Genomic DNA, 25752 nt, shown 5'->3' on the forward strand with positions numbered 1-25752 from the left:
GTAACAAAATCCCTGTTGACCTTTTTTGCTATGGGTTACGAAAAAAATGTGAGCAATAATTAAATAATGTTAAATAATGAGCAACGTTAAATAATTCATTTTAAAGCATTAGTTCACTGCGTAATGAACACTTTGTCATTAATTGCCCTCATTACGTTCATCTTCGCAACACAAATGATTCGATATTTCTGATGAAATTATCAAAAAGATATTTCAGATGAAATCTGCTAGCTTTCTGAGCCCCATAGACAGCAACGCAATGCAACTCACAACTTTCAAGGTTCAAAAAGGCAGTAAAAGCATCATTAAAATAGTCAATGTCAATACAGTGGTCCAATCTTCTTATCAAGAAGCGACAAGATTTTTTTTTGGTACTCAAAAAGGTGACATTCACACATTTCGAGCCTTTTGCGTAAGTGGGTGATTCTCACGAAACCATTGAAACACCACGGCACTAATGATTTTAGCTTTAAAACGTGTAATATAGTAACATTAAAAAGCATCAGAATTAACACAATACTGTGTTCTACCTTGCACAATGTGTGATTTCAACATAAGAATTTATAATTGTACATTTTATCTCATTTTCTGCTGAAATTCTCATTACCGCAATGTGTTTGGCTGTGTTTGAACATGCGTTATGTTGTAATTTAATCAAATTAACACAAAAATATTAAGAAAAAAAATTAATGGATGTTTTGCTAGACTACTTTAGATGACAGAAAAAATTTACTGAATATTCATGTATAATAATAATGAAGAAAAATTTGGAAAATGATGTGTCCATGCCTGATGTTCTCATCCTCCGCAACACTTTTTGAGAACAGTTTAAGCACACATACAGAATTTTAATAAAGTTTGATTTTGAATGACCAAGCACATGGACCAGTTACTTCAAGATGGCTACCAGGTAAGATCATTTTTTTACAGTTAATTTGAAATATTGTCTTGTCAGAATGCTTACACGACATTTTGATTATCATTACCGCAACAGATGCTTATTAAATGTTAATTTAATTAATAGAAGCATAATACTTTGATTTTAAATGCATGTGCAGAATCTCCAAATTATGTTCTTTCAGGTTTGTCATGTCATTTTGAAAATATGTCAGTGTTGATGTTTTCTGACTGTTGCGGTAATGAGATTTTTTAGGACAAATTTTTTTAATTATGTTACAAAAAGTGTTAAATGATAAGTAAAAGTTTTAAATTAATGCTCCCATTTACTCCAGATTTTGTTTTTCAATGTCTGGTGGGAAAAAAAGTAAATTTAAGCAATTTTTACATTTTCATGCTTGACATTTTTAAAACCAAGTTTTCGTGAGAATCACCCAAGTATGTACGTTATTTGAAATATAGATGCTAGGGGTGGGACAATTACCGGTTTTACGATTAATCACGATAAAATGTCCTGACGGTTAGTATTATCGTTTAAAATTTAATTATCATTACAACCATGTTTGATTGCCGTGATTTTGAAAACTTGCGGTAAATCCTGTCCAGCCAGAATCAGTTTGATGCAGGCGCACATGCAACATAGTTTTTTGCACAAGAAAGCATTTAAGGGATAATGTATTTTATTCATTCATTGTAAACTTATTAAGGCAGATTTATTTATTTTTTACCATAGAAATAATTTCAGGGACGTGAAATATTAAATTTTGATTTTCAAAAATAAAACTTGTTCAAATGTTTTCAGTGTGTGTATAAGTTCTTTTTGAACATTTCCATCTCATTTTAACAAAACCATGATAATATTGATAACCGTGATAACGTCGGTCACTATAATCGTGATATGAAATTTTCATCCCATCCCTAATAGACGCTCAATGAGCGCGTTCAAATGAGGAGCAATGCAAATGCTGTGCAACTTGTTATTTTAGTGTCACGCGGTCACGTTTTCTGCACATGCGAAATGTGAACATATATTAATAAAATCAAAAATGCCTTAATTTGCGTTCCAAAGATGAACAAAGGTCTTACGGGTATGAAACGACATGAGGGCGAGTAAGACAAAATTTTCATTTGGGGGTGAACTAATTCTAAATCTAAGATAAATAGCACAGCTTTTCGGAGCCACAGTATCTATCAATGTGAAATCACATGAGTTTAAAAAAAGAAATATACTTCACAAAAAACAGATACTGCAGCTGTTCAAAGCTGGAACCAATTATGAGTGAGTGTTATAAACAAGAAACTACCAAGTTGTTATTATAAAACAGGATGTGTATATGGTTATTATATTCTAGTATTAGGATCATGATAATTAGACCCAAGTTATACAATCATAAACAGTTACATTAGTTATATTATGAAGAGACATCAAAAGCATTGGTTTTAGTTATAAACTGTCCTACATTTAAACCAGACCTGTGTCCACTGACTGCAGTGGCCTGACTTTAAACATCAACATTCAGAAAACATTACCCTTACTAGCGACAGCATCGGTATGTACGGTACACCGTTACAATAAATTAGCAAACAAAAAAGGTCAGAAACCAGCTTCCAGTCAGAAACATCTGAAAACAGGATCAGCTCGGTTTCCAAAGAGAGGTCTTTGAAACGGTCGAAATAAATCGTGAAGCTGATTCTGATTGACTGCCGCGTGCAAAAGCAAGGCCCACTACTGCAGCTCTTACGGACCTTGTGATTTTGACCGGCTTGGTCTTTTACCAAAGGCTCCAGTTTCATGCTGGACATGGGCGTTGAGGGACTTATGGGAGGTAAGGGAAAACTCCAGAACTCCATGTCATCTAGATCCTGATGCTCCAGATGCAGTCCGCTGCGGGGACGTGCTAGCCTGCGCTTGTGTCTGAAACGCTTACGGCCCCGATCATTAACCTACGATACGTGAACCGGTTTAGGTGATAAAGAGAGTTCAACCTGTACCTGTTGATCCAGTTATCTATAGACACCACAAAATCTGTACAATTTAATGAATTTATTATCTGTTGCTGGGAACAAAAAAGTGTGCTTTTGTAAACAGACGTTTTTGAGGCGTTTGTGATTTTATGAGCGGACAGATTACAGCTGGGTTTTGTACACGGTACCTCATTTCTGGAAGATGACGTGGAGCTGTCCGACTCTGAAGAACTCATTCTGTAGACATTTTCCAAGGACTGAGACATGCCACTTTTCCTAATATTTAATAAAACAGGTAAGGAAAATTAATATAAAAGATCATTTAAGCAACAAAACTCCAGTGGCTCCGAAAGCATTCGGACATTTAAGCCGCATTTTAAAGCGCATTATAAAACAAAGTATTAAACGAAGTAAATGTTACAAATAAGGAGCTCAGATGCAAAAGTCATTAAACTTCACCTCTGTCAAGACTAAGATAATGATATTGACAGAATGCACTCAACACGTATTATACGTTCATCAAATACCTTCAAAAGCGCTTAATCCTGGCCTTAGGCCATTCAGAAATACTGCTTCATTGGCATAACCTGCTAACCCCCCAACGGGTGTACAAAAGATAAATTGGATAAACAATGGCCGCGCAAAACAACTGTGGATCACATTCAAACTTGTGTCCATTAGAACTGAATGCAACCCAAATGTGGCAGTGACACCCTAAAGTGCGATTCAGTTTCTACTTTTTAAATTCTAAATTTCATAATTTGCAATGTTTCTAGTTGCATCCTTAGTGATTTTTCACCTGTTTACTATGTCTTGTCCAAAAAAGTGGATTTTTGTAGAGGTTGCTGGTTTTTGCCAACAGATCTTGCATGCACTTAGAGGGTTCTGAAGCGAAAGAGTCAAATTTAAAGGCGGGGTGGATGATTTTTGAAAAACACTTTGGAAAAGGGAGTCGGGTCGAGTCAGCAGTTAGGGGCATGTCTACTAACCGACATTGTTGCCAACGCGTATGTGTGGGGCGGGTCTATCAAAAGTAGGTCCAGATTCTATTGCGGTAGGGGCATGTTTGTTTAGGTGATTTCAAATATCAACATTGGCTTCGTTCAAAGATCATGCACCCTGCCTTTAATGACTAAAGTGACATTTGGGAAAATAAGGTATGTCAATTACTGACTATTAACCTTGTCATTGCCATAAAAGTGAAATTACTGAACCTAAACAAAAGAGCTTGATAAAAAATGCTCATTTTCAAGAAAACATGTAAGACAAGGGTTTCGCATCTGAACTCCTCGTATATTAATCTTGGTTCATGTAGCATTTACTAATGCATTTTTAAAATCAAAAGTAACTGTTAACATTAGTTAAAGGTATTGCGGAGGATTTTCTTTTTCCGGGTGGATCATCAAGACTATTTGGTCATCCTAGTTGTCAATCATTCTGGTGATATGTTTACGTAAGGGCGTCATATGTGCTCGTCCCTAGGTTCGCTTTCTGCACATGCACACTTTGAGGTGTATATTAGGGCTGGGTATCGATTCAGATGTTTCAGATCGATTTGATTTCGATTCACAAGCTATCAAATTGATTCAATTTCGATTCTCGATCTGATTTTCAATTCCGATTCTCGACTTGATTTTTATACCCGATTCTCGATTCAACTCAATGAATATAGATTATATAGAATATTATATTAGAATATATTAGAATATAGACTGAATGAATGAATGACAGGCTCGCCTCTAGCTCCTTGGCAAAAAAAGGTGTAGAAGACTAGTAATTAGATTAACGTTAATCTTACGTTCAATGTTTGCGGAAATAAAATGGGAAAAAAATTGATTCGTGGCCTGTGAGAATCGATTTTGAATCAACCACAGAAAAGAAACGATTAATAAAAAATATATTTTTTTGCCCAGCCCTAGTATATAGGTGTGGTGGGCTACGGTTACAGCCACTCATTGAAGCGTGCCGTTCTCACCGTGTTTTTTCAAAATGTCTGAGGGTAGCAAGAGAGAAAGTGTTTACGAATTGCATGACAAGAACAGAAAGGCCTCTGAAGAAAGAAACAAGACCAGAGTGTTTTTTTGGGGAATTTTTCACACGCTGGTGTGCGCTAAAAGCACAGGTTGGGCTTCCCACTGATGCCTCAGTCGGGAAGTTTCTACTTGACACAGTTGACAGGTAAAGTTTGTCATGCTATTTGGAGAAATCCATTTAAAATCACTGCAAGTAAAAGTTGATTTAAGCTATGATTAGCGATTCTAGCCCTGGCACAAGTCACGAACCGCGCAGACACGGTAAACATCTCAATGTATGAGCCATGCCGACAGCAACTTGTAAACAGAGTGTGCATAAGAAGAACTAGGCTCGTGCACACGTTTAATAGGCGTTCCCTCTTGGGAGCAGGTAGTGTTGCGCAATCGCATTTTTTTTTTTTTAAGTGGAGAGGGTGGTTCTTTTCTAAAATTCTTCCGCTATACCTTTAATGCACGATGAACTAACATGAACAATTGTACTGGCACATAACATTACTAACATTACCAAAGATTAATAAATGATTAAAAAATATATTGTTCATTGTTAGTTCATGTTATCTAATGTATTTACAAATACAACCTTATTGTAAAATGTCATCAAACAATTTATCTGGAATCTGCTGTCAAACATTAAACATCGCCTATATTTAAATAAATGAACTACACTTGACTTCATACATGTACTAAACAAATCTTAATTGCACTCCTTAATTTTTAAAAGTCTCTTACCGTGGGTTCACACCAGCTGCGTTTGAGGCGTCAAAATCGCGTCTACCGCGTCTAGTTTGCCGCATGAACATTTTGAGTTTACTCGCTTCTTTAGCGCGTGAAAGTCGTGCGTGAAATTCTAGTCATCGAGGTATTCATGAGGAAATTTGCATCATGGGAGGGGCTTCTGCGACTCCACTAGCTTCCTGTAATCACGCCACTACTAGAGCAAGCTCCTGATTGGTTAACGTGGCGAATTTTTTTGCCAAAATTCAAATTTTCCAACTCGCGTGTTTGCCGCGGTAACGCTCATTTCGCGCCTTTCGCGCAAACTAGACGTGCGAATGAAGCGGAATCACATCTACCATATTGGGCTAAACGCCTCATTCGCGCCGCACATTGACTTAACATTGAAATCACTCGCGCTTGACGCCTCTACCGCGGCTGGTGAGAACGAAGCATTACGAGGCTTAGGAAAAGATACCAATACTTTCACCTTATTTTAGACAATGATCAAAGGACATCTGGAAAAGACCCAACTCTTACCGTAATCCCATTGCCCTTTGATTCTGAAGTCGTATAATCTCAGAATCGATTTTCTCCAGCTGTATTTCGCTGCTAATTTCCTTCCATTTGACCGGCTTCTCTATTAACCGGTTTGTCTTGTTGTGGCGCTGAAGTTGTGCAGCATTGGATCCACTCTGGATCATGTTCAGTGGAAGCGAGACAGGCCGAGAGAGGCCAGGATGAGATCCTTTACTTTCACTATTGTTGTCGCTCTTGTCTCTGTTCTGTCGACCCGTCTGGTCCTCATTGTTGATGTTGGGTCGCTCTGCCCAGTCAGGATTAATTTGTATGGTGACCTTAGGCCTGGTGTCTGTGTTTAATGACGGCACCAGTTCCTTCTCCCCTTGAGTTGTGCGGGTTACATCTGGCAGTGGAGGCAGCGGTTTAGTCTTGCTTCTCTGGGGACTTGGTTCTGGTTCTTTCGTCTTCTCTTGGGTCGTTTCCTTCTTGTTCAAACGGCCAATTTCTTGAGAAGATCTGAAATTAAGAGCAATACCACTGTTTTATCCTAAAGCAAATAAACATATTCAAGTGTCAGTAATGATTGTAACTTGGACGCACATCTGTCCTTTGAGTGTTTCTCTCCTCTTCAGATAGTCGGCTCTCTCTTGGGACTTTCGCCATGCGGCCTGGATCACAGTAGCTGCCCTGCATCGGGTCGTGTCCCGGAAACTACGCCAGGATCGCTGAGGGGTAAGAGGGTAAAACATTTGTTCAGATCGAATATGAGCTAATGCAGGGATTCCCAACTAAGCAAATGCATCGGATTTATGCGATTGGCATACAAATTCAATTACATTTTAGCACTTTTCACAATTTAGCATTGTTGCAACACAGCTTTACAGAAATGTACAAGTAAACTTAAAAAAAGGACAAAAATGTTTCATTTTACTAAAGTGTGTCATTTTTTGATATAATACTTTCTTCTTTCCCAGCTCATAACATTTGTTTATAAAAACGTCTTAAATGACGAATATTAATAAGGCCTAGTCCTGGACTAACCTAAAACCTGTCCGGGAAACTGCCTTTGGTCTCATTCACTAAGCATGCGTAAACACAGATTTGTGTGCGAGATGGACGTTTTCACAAACAAATGATTTAGCAAAATCTTTGTTTTAAAATGTCTTCTAAATGTATAAAAGAACAAATAATGCCACATGTATACAAATATCAAGTACGCTATAATCAAATACTAGGCTATAATTATAATGTTGATATATAAAATATACATTATTATATTTTATATTATAATATTTTTGTTATTACATATATATATTATTATATACAGTATATTATACATTATTATAGCCTAATTATTTTTTCTACACATATAAAGAAGATGCGCGTAATGAGAAATCTTCATGCTTTGCTTCCTCACTTTTTAAATCTCTATATATGAAAGCGTCTGCTTAATGCTAATGTAAACGTTATGTAAATGTTATGAGAAGTACAAACATCAATCACTTAATGTCCTGTTTGTTTTATTTATGATACAGATGCACATCTCTGGTCAAGTCATATTAAATGTCTTTGTTATCGCATCCCATACTTCTTTTTAACTAATGTTACACACAGCATATTTGGATTCCTCCACCGCTTGAAAATAAATATAAACAAAACAGAACATTACCGATAATAAATATGATCATGGAAACGTGAAATGTGAAAACGTACGCAATTATTAGTAAATGAGACCCATTGTTCGTAGGGCTGGGTATTGGCAAGGGCCTCACGATACATAGCATGATACATGGATCATGTGTATACATTGCATGTTGCAATACATTGCAATAGAGCTGATTTTTTTTACTTTTTTTTAAAGCCAAAGTGCTTCCACATGTCGGCTTTGAAAGCTGCAGGTGTTTTTAAATTTTCTGCCATTTTCTCACTCCCGTTAACTTCTGAGACATTGGCCAAATGGCCGTATATATGATAGACAACTGGACAGCGACAACTACAGCGGCGGAAGAGGTCGTTTGACGCACACAGAGGGATTTGATGTTTTTAAAAAAAATATTGATAGTAGAGAGTGAAATATCGATACACTATCGTGGAAAAATGTATCACGATAGTTAGCTGTATCAATATTTTTGCACAGCCCTAATTGTTCGGTTTGATAACAACCAATGGTATAAGTTCGGAGGCGAGACCAACTAATTTAGATTGATACAGTTACAGCAAGACAGATATAAAACCAATTATCATACAAGAAGCTCAGATGCAAAGGCCGCTAAACACAACCTCTGTCAAAAATAAGACAATGGGTCTCACTTATTAACACTAATTTGTGCGTGAGATGTGCTTACGTATGTTTTCACGCAAATCGTGCTACAACAAAAACTTTCATATCAAAATGTCTTCTAAATGTACGCAAAAAATTATAATACTATAATTATAATGTGTATGATAATGTTGATATATAAAATTTACATGATTATATTTTATATTATAATAATATTTCCTGTATTGATCTATTAATGTATACATTATATTATACATTATTATAGCCTACTTATTTTTTTTGTGAACATATAAAGAAGATGCACGTAATGAAAAATCTTCACGCTTTTCTTCCTCACTTTTTAAATCTCTAAACATTAAGCAGACACTTTCATATAATGAAGTCTAAACATCAATCACTTGATCGCCTGTCTGTTTTATTTCAGATACAGTTGCGCGTCTCTGTCATATTAATTAAATGTCATATTTGTTAACGCATCCAATACTTATTAAATGTTACTCCGGTTGGTGAACAGCACTGGCTTCCAAAACCTCCCAAATAAAGAATGTAATGCAAAACAGAACTTTACCGATAATAATGATCATGGATTTCTTTTCAAGCTCTTTTGCTTCTATGACAAACTGCTCTAATATTTTCTTTGGACCAGCGCTGCGCAAAACCCTTATATTAAGCTGGTTTGGGCGTGATTTATGCCAATTACCAACCTAACATAAGAACAAGTATAAGAACAAATTCATGTGCGTAGGCACGTGTTGTGAATTAGGAAGAAAGTTTTTGTGAGAAGTGTGCGTATAATACGAAAAACGTACACAATTATTAGTAAATGCGACCCAATGATATTAACCAAATGCTCTCGGCATGCATCAAATACTTAATCATGTAAAAAAAAACATGTCAGATGCACTTAAAAGGGTTTTTGCATCTGAGCTCTTCATATTTTGAGGAGTCAATGTTACAATATTAAATTAAACTTCTGATCATAAAATTTGACTGAAAAAAATCAGCATTAAATCCTTAATTCAAATTACATTTAAAACTGGAACACACTGTTGATTTCCTTTCACAAAAGGTTGCATTTGATTGCATGACAAGGGGAAAGTCCCCAACCAAATTCAGCCAAACCAAATCAGTTACCTGTATAGTTATAATTCCTTTCCTCTCTTGCAGGTAGTGCTTCCTTGTCAAACAAGCACGAAACCACCTTTGCAAAATGATAATGCGTTGCATCACTTCCTTATGAAGCGTTTCCTGGAGTTTTTGCCTCTCGGTTTCTTTCAAGAAGACCTGTGCAGACAGATAGACTCGTATTATTAATGGAAAACTGCATCTGAATTACACATTTGGAGTCCTTGTTTAGTGAAGAGTGAAAACCTTAGTCTGGCCGATCTGAAAACTGGAGCTTGGTAATCCCATTTTTCTCAGCAGGTTAGCGATTTCCTCCTGAGGTGATGATATTTCCTTTGGCAGCAGCACTCTGAACTGATCTATAAACTCCTTCATGTACAGGACAAACCAATACATTTATTATAAATCTACTAATAAAAGACAATCACAATGCATATTTACTAGAAAGACATGTTGGATTGTGTATTGCTGTTTTTAATTTTGTGCAAGATTAGAAATCAAGAAAAAAAAACGAATACACTTAATACAAAATTAATTGTATTATTACTTTATAATATTGCTCAATTTAATCAATCAAATAATTTATTGATTACCTTGAAGGTGAATTTGGCTCCATACCCAGACCTCCGTATCCGAACTGTTTGTAACATGCCTGTGTACCTCAACTGCTGCAGAACCAGGGCATCATCAAAGTGCATCTCCCTCTGCAAGCACAAGTAAACCCACCAAAAAGACAACCCAAATTATTCACTTGTCCTTCCACACATTAATATAATTTGAAACTATAACACCTATCTGCTATACCTTATCAGCATTAGATCTGATGCAGCGAACAAAGAACGGTTCTGCTTTCCTGAGCGTTTCCAACAGCTTGCTTAGAGATGCCTGTACATCACAAATTGTATCAAAGGATGTGACTCATTGTTTTGTCCATCAGCGTCCATTAAACCCTTATAATCATATCAAAACCTCCCCACAGCTTACGGTTCCAAGCTTTTATCTCATTTACAGTCACCGCAAGAGGCTTTCACACAGAGATGGAACAAGTGATGCGTGAGCGTTTGTTTTCAACACTTAAGAAAATTATATTGAACCTGGAACTGGGCGCTGATGCTTGGAGGTTTCTTCTTGGTGTGCAGGTGAAGCAGGGACCTGGTCACGCGATTGTGCTGGGTAAGGCCCATGATGAGCTTCAAAGATCGCGAATCTACGAGATTCTGCTCAGAAAGTGAAAAAGAGTAACATTTAGGGCAACTGCACATTTTAAAATATACAAATGAGACTGAGAATGGTGCTTGTTTGTGTATAGCTGGCTGACATGATGTTAGGGCTTTCTGTGTAGTTGACAATGTTGCTTTATGGTTCCTACGGTGTTCTCACTGGTTATTATTATTAGCATGTTGCTACACAGTTTCCGAAACAGAGTGGCAGTTAGCATGTTGCTAAATGATTTCCTAACGTGTTCTGATTGGTTGTTAGCATGTTCCTTAGTGGTTCAACCAGAGTGGTTCTTAGCACGTTGCTTAGGGGTTCAACCAGAGTGGTTGTTAGCACACAGCTATGCTAGTACAATACTATGCAGTTCCCAAGGTGTTCCAAGTGGTTGGTAGCGAACTGCTATGTGGTTCCCTAAGTTTTCAGAATGGTTGTTAACATGTTGCAACAAAGTGCCTAATGTGCTCAGAGCCGTTGCTAGCAAAATACTATGGGGTTCCTAAGAGTGGTTGTTAGCACATTGCTATGCTAGCACAATACTATGCGGTTCTCAAAGTGTTCCGAGTGGTTGCTAAACTGCTGCTATGTGGTTCCATAGGTTTTCAGAAGTGTTGTTAGCATGTTGCAATGTGGTTCCTAAAGCCGAAAGTATATTAGGGACGTCCGCGTATGCGCCCCATCCGCATGACATCATTTTCATCATCAGGAGGGTTCGCGGTCGGCCACGCGGACCGTCCGCGTGCAGCCCAAAATTTAAGACCGCGCAGACAGTGCGCGTACAGTCCGCATACGACGGCGCATGCGCGTGAAAATATTTAGACAGGACACTCCACTACAAACAATTTTACAAAGGAAATAGACAGCATTTGCACACACACCATCGTTTTTCTTTAATTTTTACTTCTTCCGGGAACGGAGAGCTGTGGAGCATGTCCGTTACCGTGGTGTTTGATTCCTGTTCTTTTTTGTCTTGTTGGTTGTTCTGAACTTGGTTGCAGTGATGGATCAGTTACTTTTCTTCACCTATCGTAATGTTTTAATGTAATGTAAATGTTGCCAAATCAGTGCTGCCCTGACGGCCTGTTAGACTAATAATTTGAATAAGAAATCATTTGTATTGCGTATAGTGTCGAACGCGGCCATCCGCATGTAGCCATGGGGAGTACACTCGGAAAGATGCAAAAAAGGTATACCCCGGCCTTAAGGTGTTTCGAACAGTTGCTAGCACGTTGCTATGCAGTTCCTAAGGTGTTTCAAGTGGTTGTTAAAACGTTGCTATGCGGTTCCCAAGGTGTTCTGAACAGTTGTTAGCATGCTGCTATGTGGTACCTTAGGTTTTTAGAGGGGTTGTTAACACATTGCTAAGGGGTTTCTTAGGTGTTTAGAGTGGTCGTTAGCACGTTGCTATGCTACCACAATGCTATGTAGTTCCCATGGTTTCTGAACGGTTTTCTTACGTGTTGCTATGTGGTTCCCTACACTTTTAAATGGGTTGTTAGCACATGGCAACACGGTTCCAATGGTGTTCCAAATGGTTGCTAACATGTTGCTATGTCGTTCCCTGTGTGTTCCTGGCGGTTGCAAGCACGTCGCTATGCAGTTCCTAAGGTGTTCAAAGTGATTAACAGATTTCTTTGCTAGCACAATACTATGGGTTTCCTTAGTTGTTCAAAGTGGTTGTTAACACACAGACGTGCTAATAACACATTGTTAAGGGGTTTCTTAGGTGTTTAGAGTGGTCATTACCACGCTGCTATGCTAGCACAATGCTATGTAGTTCCCATGGTTTTCAGAACGGTTGCTAATATGTTGCTATGTGGTTCCCTAGATATTTAAAGGAGTTGTTAGCACATGACAAAACAGTTCCTATGGTGTTCCAAATGGTTGCTAACATGTTGCTATGTCGTTCCCTGTGTGTTCCTGGCGGTTGCAAGCACGTCGCTATGCAGTTCCTAAGGTGTTCAAAGTGGTTGTCAGCACACAGCCATGCAGTTCCCAAAGTGTTCAAAATGGTTGCAAATCTGCTGCTATGTGGTAACTCAGGTTTTTAGAGCGGTTGTTAACATGTTGCTATACGGTTCCCAAGGTGTTCTGAACGGTTGCTAGGATGCTGATATGTGGTTCCCTAGGTTTTTAGAGGGGTTGTTAACACATTGCTATGCTGTTCCTAAGGTGTTACAAGTGGTTAACAGATTTCTATGCTAGCACAATACTATGTGGTTCTCGAGGTGTTCCGAGTGGTTGCTAAAACGTTGCTATGCCATTCCCAAGGTGTTCTGAACAGTTGTTAGCATGCTGCTATGTGGTACCTTTGGTAGAGGGGTTGTTAACACATTGCTAAGGGGTTTCTTAGGTGTTTAGGGTGGTAATTAGCACGTTGCTATGCTAACACAATACTATGTAGTTCCCATAGTTTTCCGAACGGTTGCTAACATGTTTCTATGTGGTTCCCTACACTTTTAAAGGGGTTGTTAGCACAAAGCAACACGGTTTCTATGGTGTTCCAAATGGTTGCTAGCATGCTGCTATATTGTTCCCTGTGTCTTCCTGGCGGTTGCTAGCACGTTGCTATGCAGTTCCTAAGGTTGGGTTCTATGTGGTTCCAAGTGGTTGTTAACAGATTTCTATGCTAGCACAATACCAAGTTGTTTAAAGTGGTTGTTAGCACACAGACGTGCTAATAACACATTGTTAAGGGGTTTCTTAGGTGTTTAGAGTGGTCATTAGCACGCTGCTATGCTAGCACAATGCTATGTAGTTCCCATGGATTTCCGAACGGTTGCTAACATGTTGCTATGTGGTTCCCAAGATTTTTAAAAGGGGTTGTTAGCACATGGCAAAGCACGTTGCTATGCAGTTCCTAAGGTGTTCAAAGTGGTTGATAGCAGATTTCTATGCTAGCACAATATTAGGGGGTTCCCAAGGTGCTCCTTTCGGTTGCAATTCTTTGTAGAGCATTGCATTAGCAGCCTGAAGGTTATGGGTTCAGTCCCAATGTATCACATATACTGATAAAATGTACCTTGAAGGCTTGAAGTCACTTTGGATAAGAGCATGTATGCAAATGTAAACTGCATGACAATGTGTTTAAACCAAATCTGAGCAATAGTAACAATGTTTGCCTTGGCTTGCACCTTTGAATCAACAATCTGATGCTTGTATTTACCTTAGGAATTAGTTGCTTGTGTTTGTTTGGCCTGTTCTTCCTAAACATTGGTAAGATAAAAGTTAGAAGACTGGACGAAACATTGTGCAAAATAACAAATATAACCTGTTAGGTTTCATTTTTCATTTACAGATAACAAACACAAAGTGAAACAGAAAGTAGTGACGCAGCCACACAAAGCTGGTGACAGAACACTCACTGACAGAAGAGACGAGACTTCCTCAAAGAAATTGTGGACAGACGCAGCTTGTGAGGAACTTCACCACCAGATTGCTGAATGGTGTGGATGACTTTGGCATGCAATTCCCTGATTCAACCCAACACCAAATGTAGAAAAGTGTGGAGAGATGTATACAATAACATTATGAAGTACACAGCTAAAATGAATCAATCACCGATTCACAGAAAAAGAACCTCATGTTAATTCACAGGAAAAAAAATCATCAAATGAAGAGGAACCCAAAGACACAAATTATGCAACACAAAGATCTCCGAGCTACATCGACGGTAAAGCTAAGCTTACTTCTTATTTTCAAATGAAGCAAAAATGTCCTCAAACACTTCAAGTGGACCGTCTTCAGATCGATCGAATGAAAACTCAATCACAGATTTTTGGCTGTTTAGATGAAGAAAAGCAGTTAAAAGTCTTATTTGTACGAATTACATTTAAACGATTCTCGAACCGACCCATCTGACTTACGTCTTCAGCATCTCTACCGCCGTGCTGGGTTTTCTAATTTGTCCAAGTGAACGTCTGGTGTAGCGCTTGATCTGATCTGATATTTAAAAAAAAACAATCATTAGTGGCTGCACATCCACTTCTGTGCACATTAAGAGTTAATATCAGTCATTACCTGGATGTTTTTGTGCCCAGCGTCGTCCGGCCTCATTAAACACGGCCAAAGTGCGTATGGTGGCCCTGAGTATACCCCATCTGAACACAGCCACTGGATCGGTACCGATCAGCTGCCTCAGGTAACTGCACTCACTGCTCCGCAGCAAGGCAACAATATCCGGCCTCATGTGGTCCGTGTTCTTCTCCCTGAAGTCCTGTAAAGCAATAACATCTTAAATACTGATTTCCCACCGCAGATGACTAATTTTTTAACTCGGACTGTTTGTGCAACTGGTTATAATTTCTGTTCTGGGGTTCGTCTTCTTACCTTTATTTGGTATTTGACCTTGCCGGCAAAATGCAGAATCACAAAGGCAGGCTCCCGCACCGGGGTCTGGACGAAGAATGGGTTTTCCTGGTGCTGCTGTTTAAATTTCTCCAGTAGGGTGCTATCTGTGGCTTGAGGAAAACTACATAACCCAGAAAATGTTCATAACAGATAAAGTATTAAAGTGTAGAATTAGTCTGCTGAAAAAAGGATGATAGAGGATTTCTGGTGGATTTCCAAAATTTGCATCCATGCATTGCTTTTTGACTAATATTGCCCATAACTTTGGCTACGATGCAAAGGAAAAGTTGATGACGGTTCTCTTACCACATTTCAAAACATTTTACAAGTATTAAAGGGCACATATTATGCAAAATCCGCTTTTACAAGGTGTTTGGATATAAGTGCGTGTTGGCAATGTGTGAACACAACCATCCTACACTGGAAAAAAATTCACCCTCTCCTCCTTATTTAATCCCTGTTAAACCAGAGCAGTCTCATTTGACATTCTGTTTTGATTCTCTTGCTAATGCGATGTCACACTGATAAAGCCCCGCCCATATCCACTGACTGACTGGTTAACTTTACTCTAAAGCTTTTCTAAATGTGTTTTTAGCAAACTGTAGCATTAACGCCACTAAATATACTATTGTCACAGGCTGCATTCGCAGTAATCAAATCTGTTTTTAACCAAAAGCGCTCATTGTCTGTTGGTAAGGGATTTAAAAGATACACCCCCCAAAATAGCACTTTTTGCTCCCACCCAAATAGGGGGGATTTGGACATGCTATAACAAATGATCTATGGGGTATTTTGAAATCCCCGCAGACACATTCTAGTCACACCTTAGACTTATATTACTTAACATAACAGGTGTGTTCGAGTTCATGCGACGCTGCACAGACCGATCAGCGAAGTTTGCAGCTTGCAGTAGTGATGTGTGCGCCGTGTTTCCTTTTTTTTTATTGCGAACAAAGTGAATTAGATGGTGAATTTGTTAAAAAAACAAACCTTTTAATAAAAAGTTGCAACCAGAAACATTTTATATCAAATATTTTAATTGCTGTTTACACTGTATGCCCGGAAAATAACGGGAAACAAGCCTATATTATTAAAATACCAATAGACTTTGGTATTGTCCTTTTTATTTTATTACACGACACAATATAACATATGTATGCATATAAACGTGTTTTACCTGTTAGAAAAACATGAATTTATAATGTTTATTAGTGGAACTGAAGGTTGGATTAAACTTGAAATGCACGTGATCGTTGTCATCAGTGAGGCGACCAATCACGAAGAGCTGTGTCGTCATCACAACTCTGTGCAACCGCTTTGGAGAGGCTGCATGGGCTGAGCAAGCAGGCTACTCTCGAATCGCTCTCGCGGTACTTTAAAACCATACATCACAGTCACATGCCTGCAGCGCCAGCACAAATCGAACAAAATTACTAACCGGAATGCACTGCTTCAAGTCAGCCGCCGATCGGTCTGCGCAACAACGCATGAAGTCGAACAAACCCATTATCTTGTAAATTATCTTTATCTTGATATTATCTTTAAATACATCAACCTAAAAAGAAAGTAACAATACGATTTAGGGTCATGCAAACAGTATTTGACAGGTAGGTTGGTAGGGTCATAATACAATTATGCACAAATGTGTCCAACATACAGGTTTGGTTGCTATTTTATTACCAGTGAAGTATATACTTCATTGCCTAAACAGACATGCTCAAAATTTTTTAATGCAGTTTATTAAACTGCAAAAAATGACTCAATCATTTTTTTACTTTTACTTGTTTTCAGTAAAAATATCTAAGAATTCTTAAATTAAGATGTATTTCCTTGATGAGCAAAATGACCTAGGAAAAGAAGTCTAGTTTTTAGACAAAAAATAAATTAAATGTAAGCGAATTTGTGCTTAAAACAAGCAAAAAATTTCTTTAATTAAGCGTTTATGAAAAAAGTAAACTTATTTCAAGAAAATTTTTTTGCTTGTTTTAAGCATTAATTTACTTAAAGTTTATATTTTTTCAGTGGCGGCTCATGACTGCTCTTCCGAGTGGCACAAATTCAAAATATGTGTTTGGAGTGTAATGCCTGTTGCTCGTGTTTGTTGCGTCATGTGAACCATGTTCATCACGTGTTTTGTCAAAATAAGTGCCTGCTGCACACGCGTCAAAACCGTTTATGATTAAAGAGACGCTCACGTTCACAAAATACACGCAAGACACTAACTTAACAGTAAACTCTGATTACGAATGAGATTATGTGAGTATCTGCCAAACGTGAGCGTCTCTTTTATCATTAAACCTTTCGACGCGTCAGCAGCAGGCACTTATTTTGAAAGACACGTGACGCACATAGGATCCATCGACGCACTGAACACATATTAAAAAAAAAAACACACGATAGGCTTAGGGCTGTCACAATGATTACATAATCGTCTCATCGTGATTGTTTGACATCACCATAATTATTTCAGATCACCGCAATGATTGCACACATCTCTAAAAAACACAAGGGGGAGCTGCAGCACCTGTATAGGACAGTATCAGATGGTGCTCCTCAATATGAACTGCCAGGTAAAACATACATTTACAAACACAATTTCATTTTTTAGGGAAGTGAAGGATGCAATTCTTAAAGATCTGTAAGGAATTATTTTTTTTTTCAGCCACTACAGACATGTGGTCCAGTACTAATTTGACCTTTAGTAGGATTGGCTACTATTTAAGGACTGTTCTGGTATAGTCTGTTTATTTTGATAGCATTTTTATTTTCAGTTATTTTTCAGACACTTTATTGTGTTTATTTCTTATGAAGAATTTTCAGTTTTTTAAAGATTTAAAAGTAATTATTTAATATATGTTAATACACATAACATAATATATATATGTTATGTATATTAATATTTACTGCCAGGTAAACCTTGCAAAATATTGAATTTAAATAATAACAACAATGTGTGAAAATTATTTTATGAAAAACAAGAAAAAATACTAAGTATGAAAGTCATTTTTGCAGTGTAGTGCAGTTTTGGCTGCATCAAGCCCATTTCCATTAAAACTCAATCTGATGAATAACTTTTACCCACAATCGATGAAAACGGACAGCATATAATAATACATCCCAAACTTACTTGCTTTCCTCATCCAGCAGATAAAAGAGTCCAGTGGGCTTCTTGCTGAAGAGACTAATGCAGCCAATGTTGTCAGGATAGTCAACAGTGTGCCATGTGATGCCCTCAGACATGTACTCCGCCTTAAATACATTATATAGATGCCCTTATTCAGCACAATCAATCAGAGGAGACACACTCTGCATCTAAGGGTGTTTTCACATATGTTGGTGCGCACCGTGGTGCGACCTCGGAGCGTACCAAAATACATTGTATAATTTTTCAGTTAGTGTGGTCCGTGTTCACATATGTTGTTTTTACTATACTCGAAACGCCGCACTGTACACCATGTGACAACGGTCAGCACTGTCATTGGTCTCTAACAGTTCTTACAATCTCATGACCACCCCCCATGTTTCCACGACAACCAGCCTGACAGGAAGAGCGACGCTAGCAAGATATGGAGATAAACGATGCACGTCTCTGCTTTAATGGCAAATTGCGCAACTGTTCTATTAAAAGCCCTTCTCACGGAGCCAGCACTATATCTGTGTGTGGAGGACAGCTGTGCATTTATAAAATCATCAGCTCAAACGTCCAGGAAACAGTGAATCTCTGCAACGGACCAAAATTGCCTTGTTTGTTGTTAACCCACAATATAACACCCGGCTAACGTCACGATAGAAGCCCAGTGGATCAAACATGAGGAGAACTTCCTGTATTTGTTTCGGCCCGAGGTCGAGCAGCGTTCACACCACAGATGGGTCGCACCAGAGTTCGGCGGCAGCCGCTCCGAGACCACCTGTTTAGAGGGGTCTCGGAGCGACCGTTAGTGCGCACCAGAGTGTTCACACTGGCCCAAACGAACTGTACTTGGACCGACACGTCATTTGGGCCGACCTAAACAGTGTATGTGTGAAAACACCCTAAAATCGCCTACTTCCATACTATACAGCAAGTAAAAATCAGTGCGGGGGAGTAGTATGTTGAATTCAGTATTCACAATACAGCAGGCAAACTACTACTACCACGTCTGGCTAGATTTTTTAGCGTGCATTTGATTGACACCTTACTATCCCATGAGGCCACTCAAGCCGAATAGCCGCCAAATTCAAAAGTGAATATAAAAAAATCTCATAAATATATATTTCTGGCGGCTCTTTAAGTGATTTAGAAACCAAGACATTTACTCCCCGTGGTGTAAATGTACACGTTTGTAAATCATGGCTGCGGTTGTTCTGATAGATCAAAGGACATACAGGTCACATGACTATGACAACATGCGACAAGTATGTCCAAAATGTATTCATACTGCACCCACGCATACTGCTACGGTATGTGATTTTAGACGCAGCGACACATCATAGCACACGTCCCAAATATAACTCACCTGCTCAAGTGTGAAAATGCGTTGGTTGCAGTAATACTGTAGTTGCTCATTAGCGTAATTGATGCAGAACTGTTCAAAGCTGTTTATCTTGAAATCTTCAAATCCAAATATGTCCAGGACACCAATGGACAGGCACTGTGATGAGGACGAACATAAATATGACATAAAAAAGTTGGTTTCCAACCCCCCACATACCTACACTGTACAAAGTACAAGTTGGATCAAAAAACTTCTGATTTTAGGTTACTTATTTTAATTTCTAAACATTTGCATTACCTGTCTGACAAATATATATTTGCATATACATTTGAACTATTCAGTAAACATGTATCAACTATTTGACAGATTTAGCTGTAAATCAGCTGATCGTACCGGGACAGACTCCTCCAGATCCCTCTTGTTGAGTAAAGCGTGATTGATTCGCAAGACAATCCAGTCAAACAGGGCACTGTATAGAGATTTGGCCATAGAGTCTCTGGCAGTGATAGCCTAAAGACAAAAGTTTGAGGAGGTTCACAGAAATATAGAAAGAGAAATGATGTGCATTGAAAACCAACATGTTTTAAGGGGCTTGTTCACACGATAAGCATGTCAAATAAACAAATAACACTACGTGGCATGCAAATGTGGTGCACACACACACCTCATTGAGGCTGTAAGGCAGGATTAGCGTGTCATTAGCTGTCATTGCTTTTCTTTTCGTCAATGCTTCCACAAGCAGCTCCACTTTAACCTGTAAATGCACAACAACTCTATTAAAAATAAAATGTATTGAAAGGTAAGTTTCCCTGTAAAAGATGACAATAGGGGTGCACCGAAATTTCGGCCGCCGAAAATTTTGGCCGAAAATGGCATTATCGGTTTCGGGCCGAAATAAAAAAATCCAGCCGAAAAAGTCAACCGAAAATGAATGTCAACCGCGCCCCTCCCATCCATGAATTAGCGCTTGGGTTTCACTCACGGTGATCAGTCGTCTCCCACCCCTCTCCCCTTCGTGCTCAAGCAGGTTTCACTCACGGTCGAGCTATTTGCACGGGTCTGCAAAGATTAAGCATGTCTTGATGTGTAAACTTTAGAGAGAGTCGCGCAAATGTGTCTCATACTGTAATCCATTAACATAGCTACATTTGGCGAATAAAGCAACGAAACACAACGTAACGTTTTTTATGTGGAGCGACTGTTGCGCTGTTTGGGATTCACCCTCTGTCTCTGTGTGTGCGTGCGTTTAAGTGCCCTCAATAGTGCACATACGAGAGAAACGCGTTAAAAAACAAACAAATAAACAAGCAAACATAAAAGCTCTCTGTTATTGACAGGGCACATATAAACAAATTATCTCCACAGTATTCTTTTTCTAATAAAAACATTTGTTTATGTCTTAAGTGTATGTATAGATAGATTACAGTCAGATTAACCTACTTAAGTCTGTGTCATTAATGTTAATCAAACAACCCATGACAAAGAGACAAATAGCTCTAAAAATAATAATATATTTAATTTATTGTGTTATGATTCATTTAATTTGATTTCTGTACCTAATGCTAATTTCAGACCTTATTAATGTACAACTTTGTTCTTTTTTGTAAATGTTTGCAATTTCTTTATTGTTTATTAGATTTTTCCCACCTGCTTTTTGCTGATCCGAAAAATAATCTGATCTGTGCCTCAAAAACTGTAATGTGATAGCCATAAATGCAATTGTACTAATAATTGGCATAATAATGTGTTTCGGTTTTTCGGCCTTGGTTTCCTTTTTTCGGTTTTCCGTTTCGGCCAAGAATTTTCATTTCGGTGCATCCCAAGATGACAAGATTCGTATAAACAGTCCCAGACAACGCAATGCTTTAAATCACTTAATTTATAATGAGAAATTTCTGGTGTACTGTATCATTCTTGACAGTGAGGTGTAATAGCTCATATTCCCTGTCTTCCATTGGCCAGACTAACAGAAGGTCAGATGAATCCCTCAAACAAACAAAGCGACATTTTCATAACACTTAAGAGCCACAACATTTGGGGAAAATGAACCTAAAAGTCTTTGAATATTAAGCTAAAAGTGTTTCTGTTTCCAATGCAGCACAACAAATCTACAGAAAAATGCTGTTAATCAGCTTAAGAGTCAATATTTATTTGGCAGAAGTGTTGAGTATCGTCTGGTACCTTGAGAAGTTGAGAGAGAGCCGAGAGCACATGATCTGGCCCTACTTTCAGCCCCGGGCCATCTTCATTCTGCTTGTATGTCACATTCCCCAGGTACAGAATGGCTGACAGCACAGAAAATATCCTGAAACAGACAAAAAAAATCCATGTATAATGTAAACATGTTATCACCACACCATTATAAATGTTATCTTAAAGTTTACATTTATGCATTTGGTGGGCGCTTTTATCCAAAGTTTAAAGTTAACCCATGACTTTTGCTCTGCTATCGCAATGCCACTGAGCAATGTTTTACACATTTTGCATATTAAACAAGCAATAACTGGATTCTATTATTCTTTAACCAGAACATTTAAAGCTCACATAACACACGCTGTTTCTGCATTTCTGATGTTAATCTGGAGTACCTATAGAGTAGTATTACATCTTTAATATCTCCGAAGAGTCTTTAGATTAGCTTTACAGATTCTTTCTGATAATGTACGAAAAAATGAAGAAGGAGGAGTTACTACCGCGGGAGGAGAGAGTATGAGTCATGCAACACTATACAACACGGTTTAACTTATTATATAAATGACATGAACATGTAGTGAATCATATGCACGCGCCTATTTCCAACATAAGATAGAAGTCCTACTTACCACATACAACTCATGACTCATGACTTTTCAATGAAATCCAGCGCATCAAACACACACGCAAAACTCCGCTGCTACCCCGGATAATAAACTATATCCATTGTTTCCATAAGGCTGACTTTCTTCTCCTTACATCCAAAAACACACTTCTTTTTTCGTGCCATTGTTGAGTTTTGAAATTAAACAAAGCTGTGTCGCGTGATTTGATGTTTGCAAGTTCTAGCGTCTCCCGCTGATTGACGGGTGGGCGGGGTTTTCCGGGGGAAGTGCCCATAAAAAGAAGTGATAAGTATAGAAACCCCTGAAACGTCAGCTGGACCCGTAATCGAAAAAAACTTTCCGAAACTTGTATGAACCCTGGCGAAGTGCATTCGGCACAGAAATACACACGCCCAACTGCTTTTTTGACACTTTGCCTACAACTCTATACCACCCCTCTACACCACCCCTCTTAAAAGAGCTCACAATGATTTGAGAGAAAAAACAATATTTTGAGTTTATTTAGTGATTTGTATGCGTTGTGTTTAGTAACGTTCTACAGAGCCCCTAAGGGGACATGGAGAAAAAATTTAATAAAGTTTAGTTTCGTGCACATGTGAAAGCGAAAGTTTCATGTGCGCACGCAAAACTAAACTTTTAAAAGAAATTCTGCACATGAAGGTTTTGCGTGAGCACATGAAACTAAACTTTTGATTTTTTTTACTCCAATGTTACCTTAGGGGCTCGGTAACGTTCACATTCTAATGGTAACTATAAAAAATTTCATTTTAAAATTCATTTTATATTAAAGAGAATAGTGAAGTTCACACCAAAACTATAAAGATAAAGATACAATGAACGTTACAATTGGGATCACTTTCTAAGCTTTTTTTGCAACTGATGAACCACACCATATTTGAACTTCAAGCGCACGCGTGCATGAAATGACAGACGATACTGTGAAGAAGCTCATTGCTAAGGTACATAACATAAAATTACCTCAGATATCCAGCACTGTTGCAGTTGCTGTGAAATTATGCTTTTTATTCAACTACACTGACTAAGCCAAAAGGTAAGATTACTACATTCACTGTTTAGAGTTACTCAACACGCAGTGTGTTTAGGACATCTGCTGTTTATAGCCGCTGTAAATGCAACAATAACAGCGTATTTACATATTCAGTTGCATATAAACAAATGCAAGAGTTTTTATTGCAGGAAATATGCAATATTAGTTAATGCCATTGAAGGTAAGTACTGCGCATGTCAATAAGAAATGTCAATAACATTGAATCCCATCTGTTTTTGTGTGTCTCGTGACTAGATGTCAAATGCGTGTTTCATCACAGGACATGCAAGAAACAATAACACTCGACATGTATAATATCGACATGTTTAACCATTTTGGCTCCTGTATAAGGTAACATGACGGCATTCCATTATAAAATTTGTGTACAAGGAAGAAGGAAGTCATTTACATCTGGGATGACATCTAATCTAATCTTGATCTCTTTGATATTGACTGAGAAAGGCCATGTCAAAGATTGAAATGCTCCTAAACATGTCAATAGATCACGAGACTTTAGCTTGGATTTCACAAACAGGGTCACATATATTATCATTGCATGCTGAAGTACATGTGATAGTTTAAACAATGTTAGTGTTTTATTAGAACTAATCCAAAAGCAAGTGTATGGTCATTAAATAAATTATTTCACACCATATCAAAAGCCTCAAAACAAGGCTTAATAAAACACCTCCATCTTTTTATCTGCGATTAATACATGTTCATTAAAATCTTTCACCAAGGAAAACAAAATCAAAAATCTACATAAAATTCTAAGAATTGTGAAATTTTTAATCACAGATGGTTTAAAGTCACCATGAAATTGAAATAAAACATTTACTTTTTTTTATAAAATATTGTAGTGTTTTTTTTTTTTTTATAAAGGACTTATCTGTGATCTTCATTATTTAAGAGCACCCATTTCATTGCTAAAAACAACGTCATTTGTGTATTTGGTATAATACAAATATAAATGCATTATTTTCCACATACCATACATTTTTGTAGCTCCAGATTTCCCTGTCTTTCTGACACACATGGATTTTGTGCAAAACTGTCCCTGATTGGTCAGCTGATCTGTACGTTGTGACTGGTGTGAATACCTCTGACTTCAGCCAGAAATGTGACGCTCCTTACCATTTTTGAGAGATTCGCTCACAATGCAATGTTAACAGGAGTTAACTTAAAGGCTGTGAGTCCGAAGTGGCATGAACTATGATAATTTTGGTCTTGTATACATCACCAATCCCAGGAAGTAAACTGTTGCCTACAATCCGTGTGTTTGTTGTAGTCCAAGAAAATAGATTTAAGTTGGAAACAATAACTCGCGTCATCGTTTACTTTAAGGTTTGTACGTGAATCAAATAATAGGTGCTCTTAAAAAAATCATGTCAACTCATAATATTTAAATCAAAAACGTTAACCTCCTCCCCTCCTCAGGCGGAGCTATCAGAGATTTTTTTCTGCCCGGGAGAAGATCGCAATTAGATTAGCAATTAGCAAAATGGCCAAACTTCCAACGATTTAATCACTTTCGATGGACAAAATCAAGTCCAGGCCTACGTTGTTTTTTTTTTCATTTCAGAAGCCGTATCACTCGCGATATACACTTACCTACAGGATTATTAGGAACACCATACTAATACTGTGTTTGACCCCCTTTCGCCTTCAGAGCTGCCTTAATTTTACTTGGCATAAATGCCCTAAATGCATTGAAACAACTGCCATGTGATTGGTTGATTAGATAATTGCATTAATGAGAAATTGAACAGGTGTTCCTAATAATCCTTTAGGTGACTGTAGGTCATGAAACAGAAAAGAAGACAATCGCTACTTCCGTTTCATGGTGACTTTAAAGCAATACCTTACTTGATTAAGTGGATTATTTTACAAGGTAACATTTAGCGAAGACTCTTCTGCGGCACACAGCACACTTACTGTTTTTTGGTAGGGGGCAGAAAGCCGACCATCTCCATGGCCTGGTGAAGTCTCTTAAACTCATGTTTCATTTCAGCTTCATCCTCCAGAAACAGATTTTCCTGCGAATCAGAGTTTAAGCACAACTATGCATTTAATTACAATACTTTTTACAAGATCTCATTTGTGATGTTTAAACTTCTGGGCATTGCAAACAGCACAAATAGGGATTCTCCCCGGTCACCAAAAGTGGCATTATCCGTTTTGGGCCGCGTCTCAGATTTCAGTCTTACTGTACACATAATCACAATGCTACACAGCAAATGTGATCGTGACAGCAGTATGCAAATACTTAAAATGACACATAACTTCTGTGTGCTGCTCCACTGCCCGT

The 25752-nt window shown here is 38.1% G+C and overlaps 1 protein-coding gene and 1 long non-coding RNA gene across 8 annotated transcripts in view; one reads left to right on the forward strand and one right to left on the reverse strand.

Annotated features, from left to right (window-relative positions):
• LOC129441879 (myosin IXb) overlaps nt 1-25752 on the reverse strand; it is a 76392-nt gene that overhangs the window by 18443 nt on the left and 32197 nt on the right. For 5 of the 7 annotated variants that reach the window (XM_055201613.2, XM_055201611.2, XM_055201610.2 and 2 more), the window contains exons 6-26: nt 25380-25480; nt 21759-21882; nt 20242-20331; nt 19971-20087; nt 19599-19733; nt 18230-18351; nt 15082-15223; nt 14773-14968; nt 14619-14694; nt 14442-14534; nt 14118-14225; nt 13919-13958; nt 10632-10754; nt 10342-10422; nt 10131-10241; nt 9784-9906; nt 9547-9696; nt 6732-6856; nt 6150-6647; nt 3051-3138; nt 2644-2841 (exon numbers count right to left, since the gene is read on the reverse strand). In XM_055201613.2, coding sequence (XP_055057588.2) covers nt 2644-2841; nt 3051-3138; nt 6150-6647; nt 6732-6856; nt 9547-9696; nt 9784-9906; nt 10131-10241; nt 10342-10422; nt 10632-10754; nt 13919-13958; nt 14118-14225; nt 14442-14534; nt 14619-14694; nt 14773-14968; nt 15082-15223; nt 18230-18351; nt 19599-19733; nt 19971-20087; nt 20242-20331; nt 21759-21882; nt 25380-25480 — 2841 coding nt within the window. The remainder of the gene's footprint in view (nt 1-2643; nt 2842-3050; nt 3139-6149; nt 6648-6731; nt 6857-9546; nt 9697-9783; nt 9907-10130; nt 10242-10341; nt 10423-10631; nt 10755-13918; nt 13959-14117; nt 14226-14441; nt 14535-14618; nt 14695-14772; nt 14969-15081; nt 15224-18229; nt 18352-19598; nt 19734-19970; nt 20088-20241; nt 20332-21758; nt 21883-25379; nt 25481-25752) is intronic. The other 2 variants (XM_055201614.2, XM_055201616.2) reach the window with 2 other exon arrangements.
• LOC141366088 (uncharacterized) lies at nt 20409-20873 on the forward strand. The gene is made up of 2 exons (XR_012371086.1): nt 20409-20560; nt 20720-20873. It is a non-coding gene; the product is annotated as an uncharacterized lncRNA (long non-coding RNA).

The sequence above is a fragment of the Misgurnus anguillicaudatus genome, chromosome 2 (genome assembly GCF_027580225.2).
Source record: "Misgurnus anguillicaudatus chromosome 2, ASM2758022v2, whole genome shotgun sequence".
Lineage (NCBI taxonomy): Eukaryota > Metazoa > Chordata > Actinopteri > Cypriniformes > Cobitidae > Misgurnus > Misgurnus anguillicaudatus.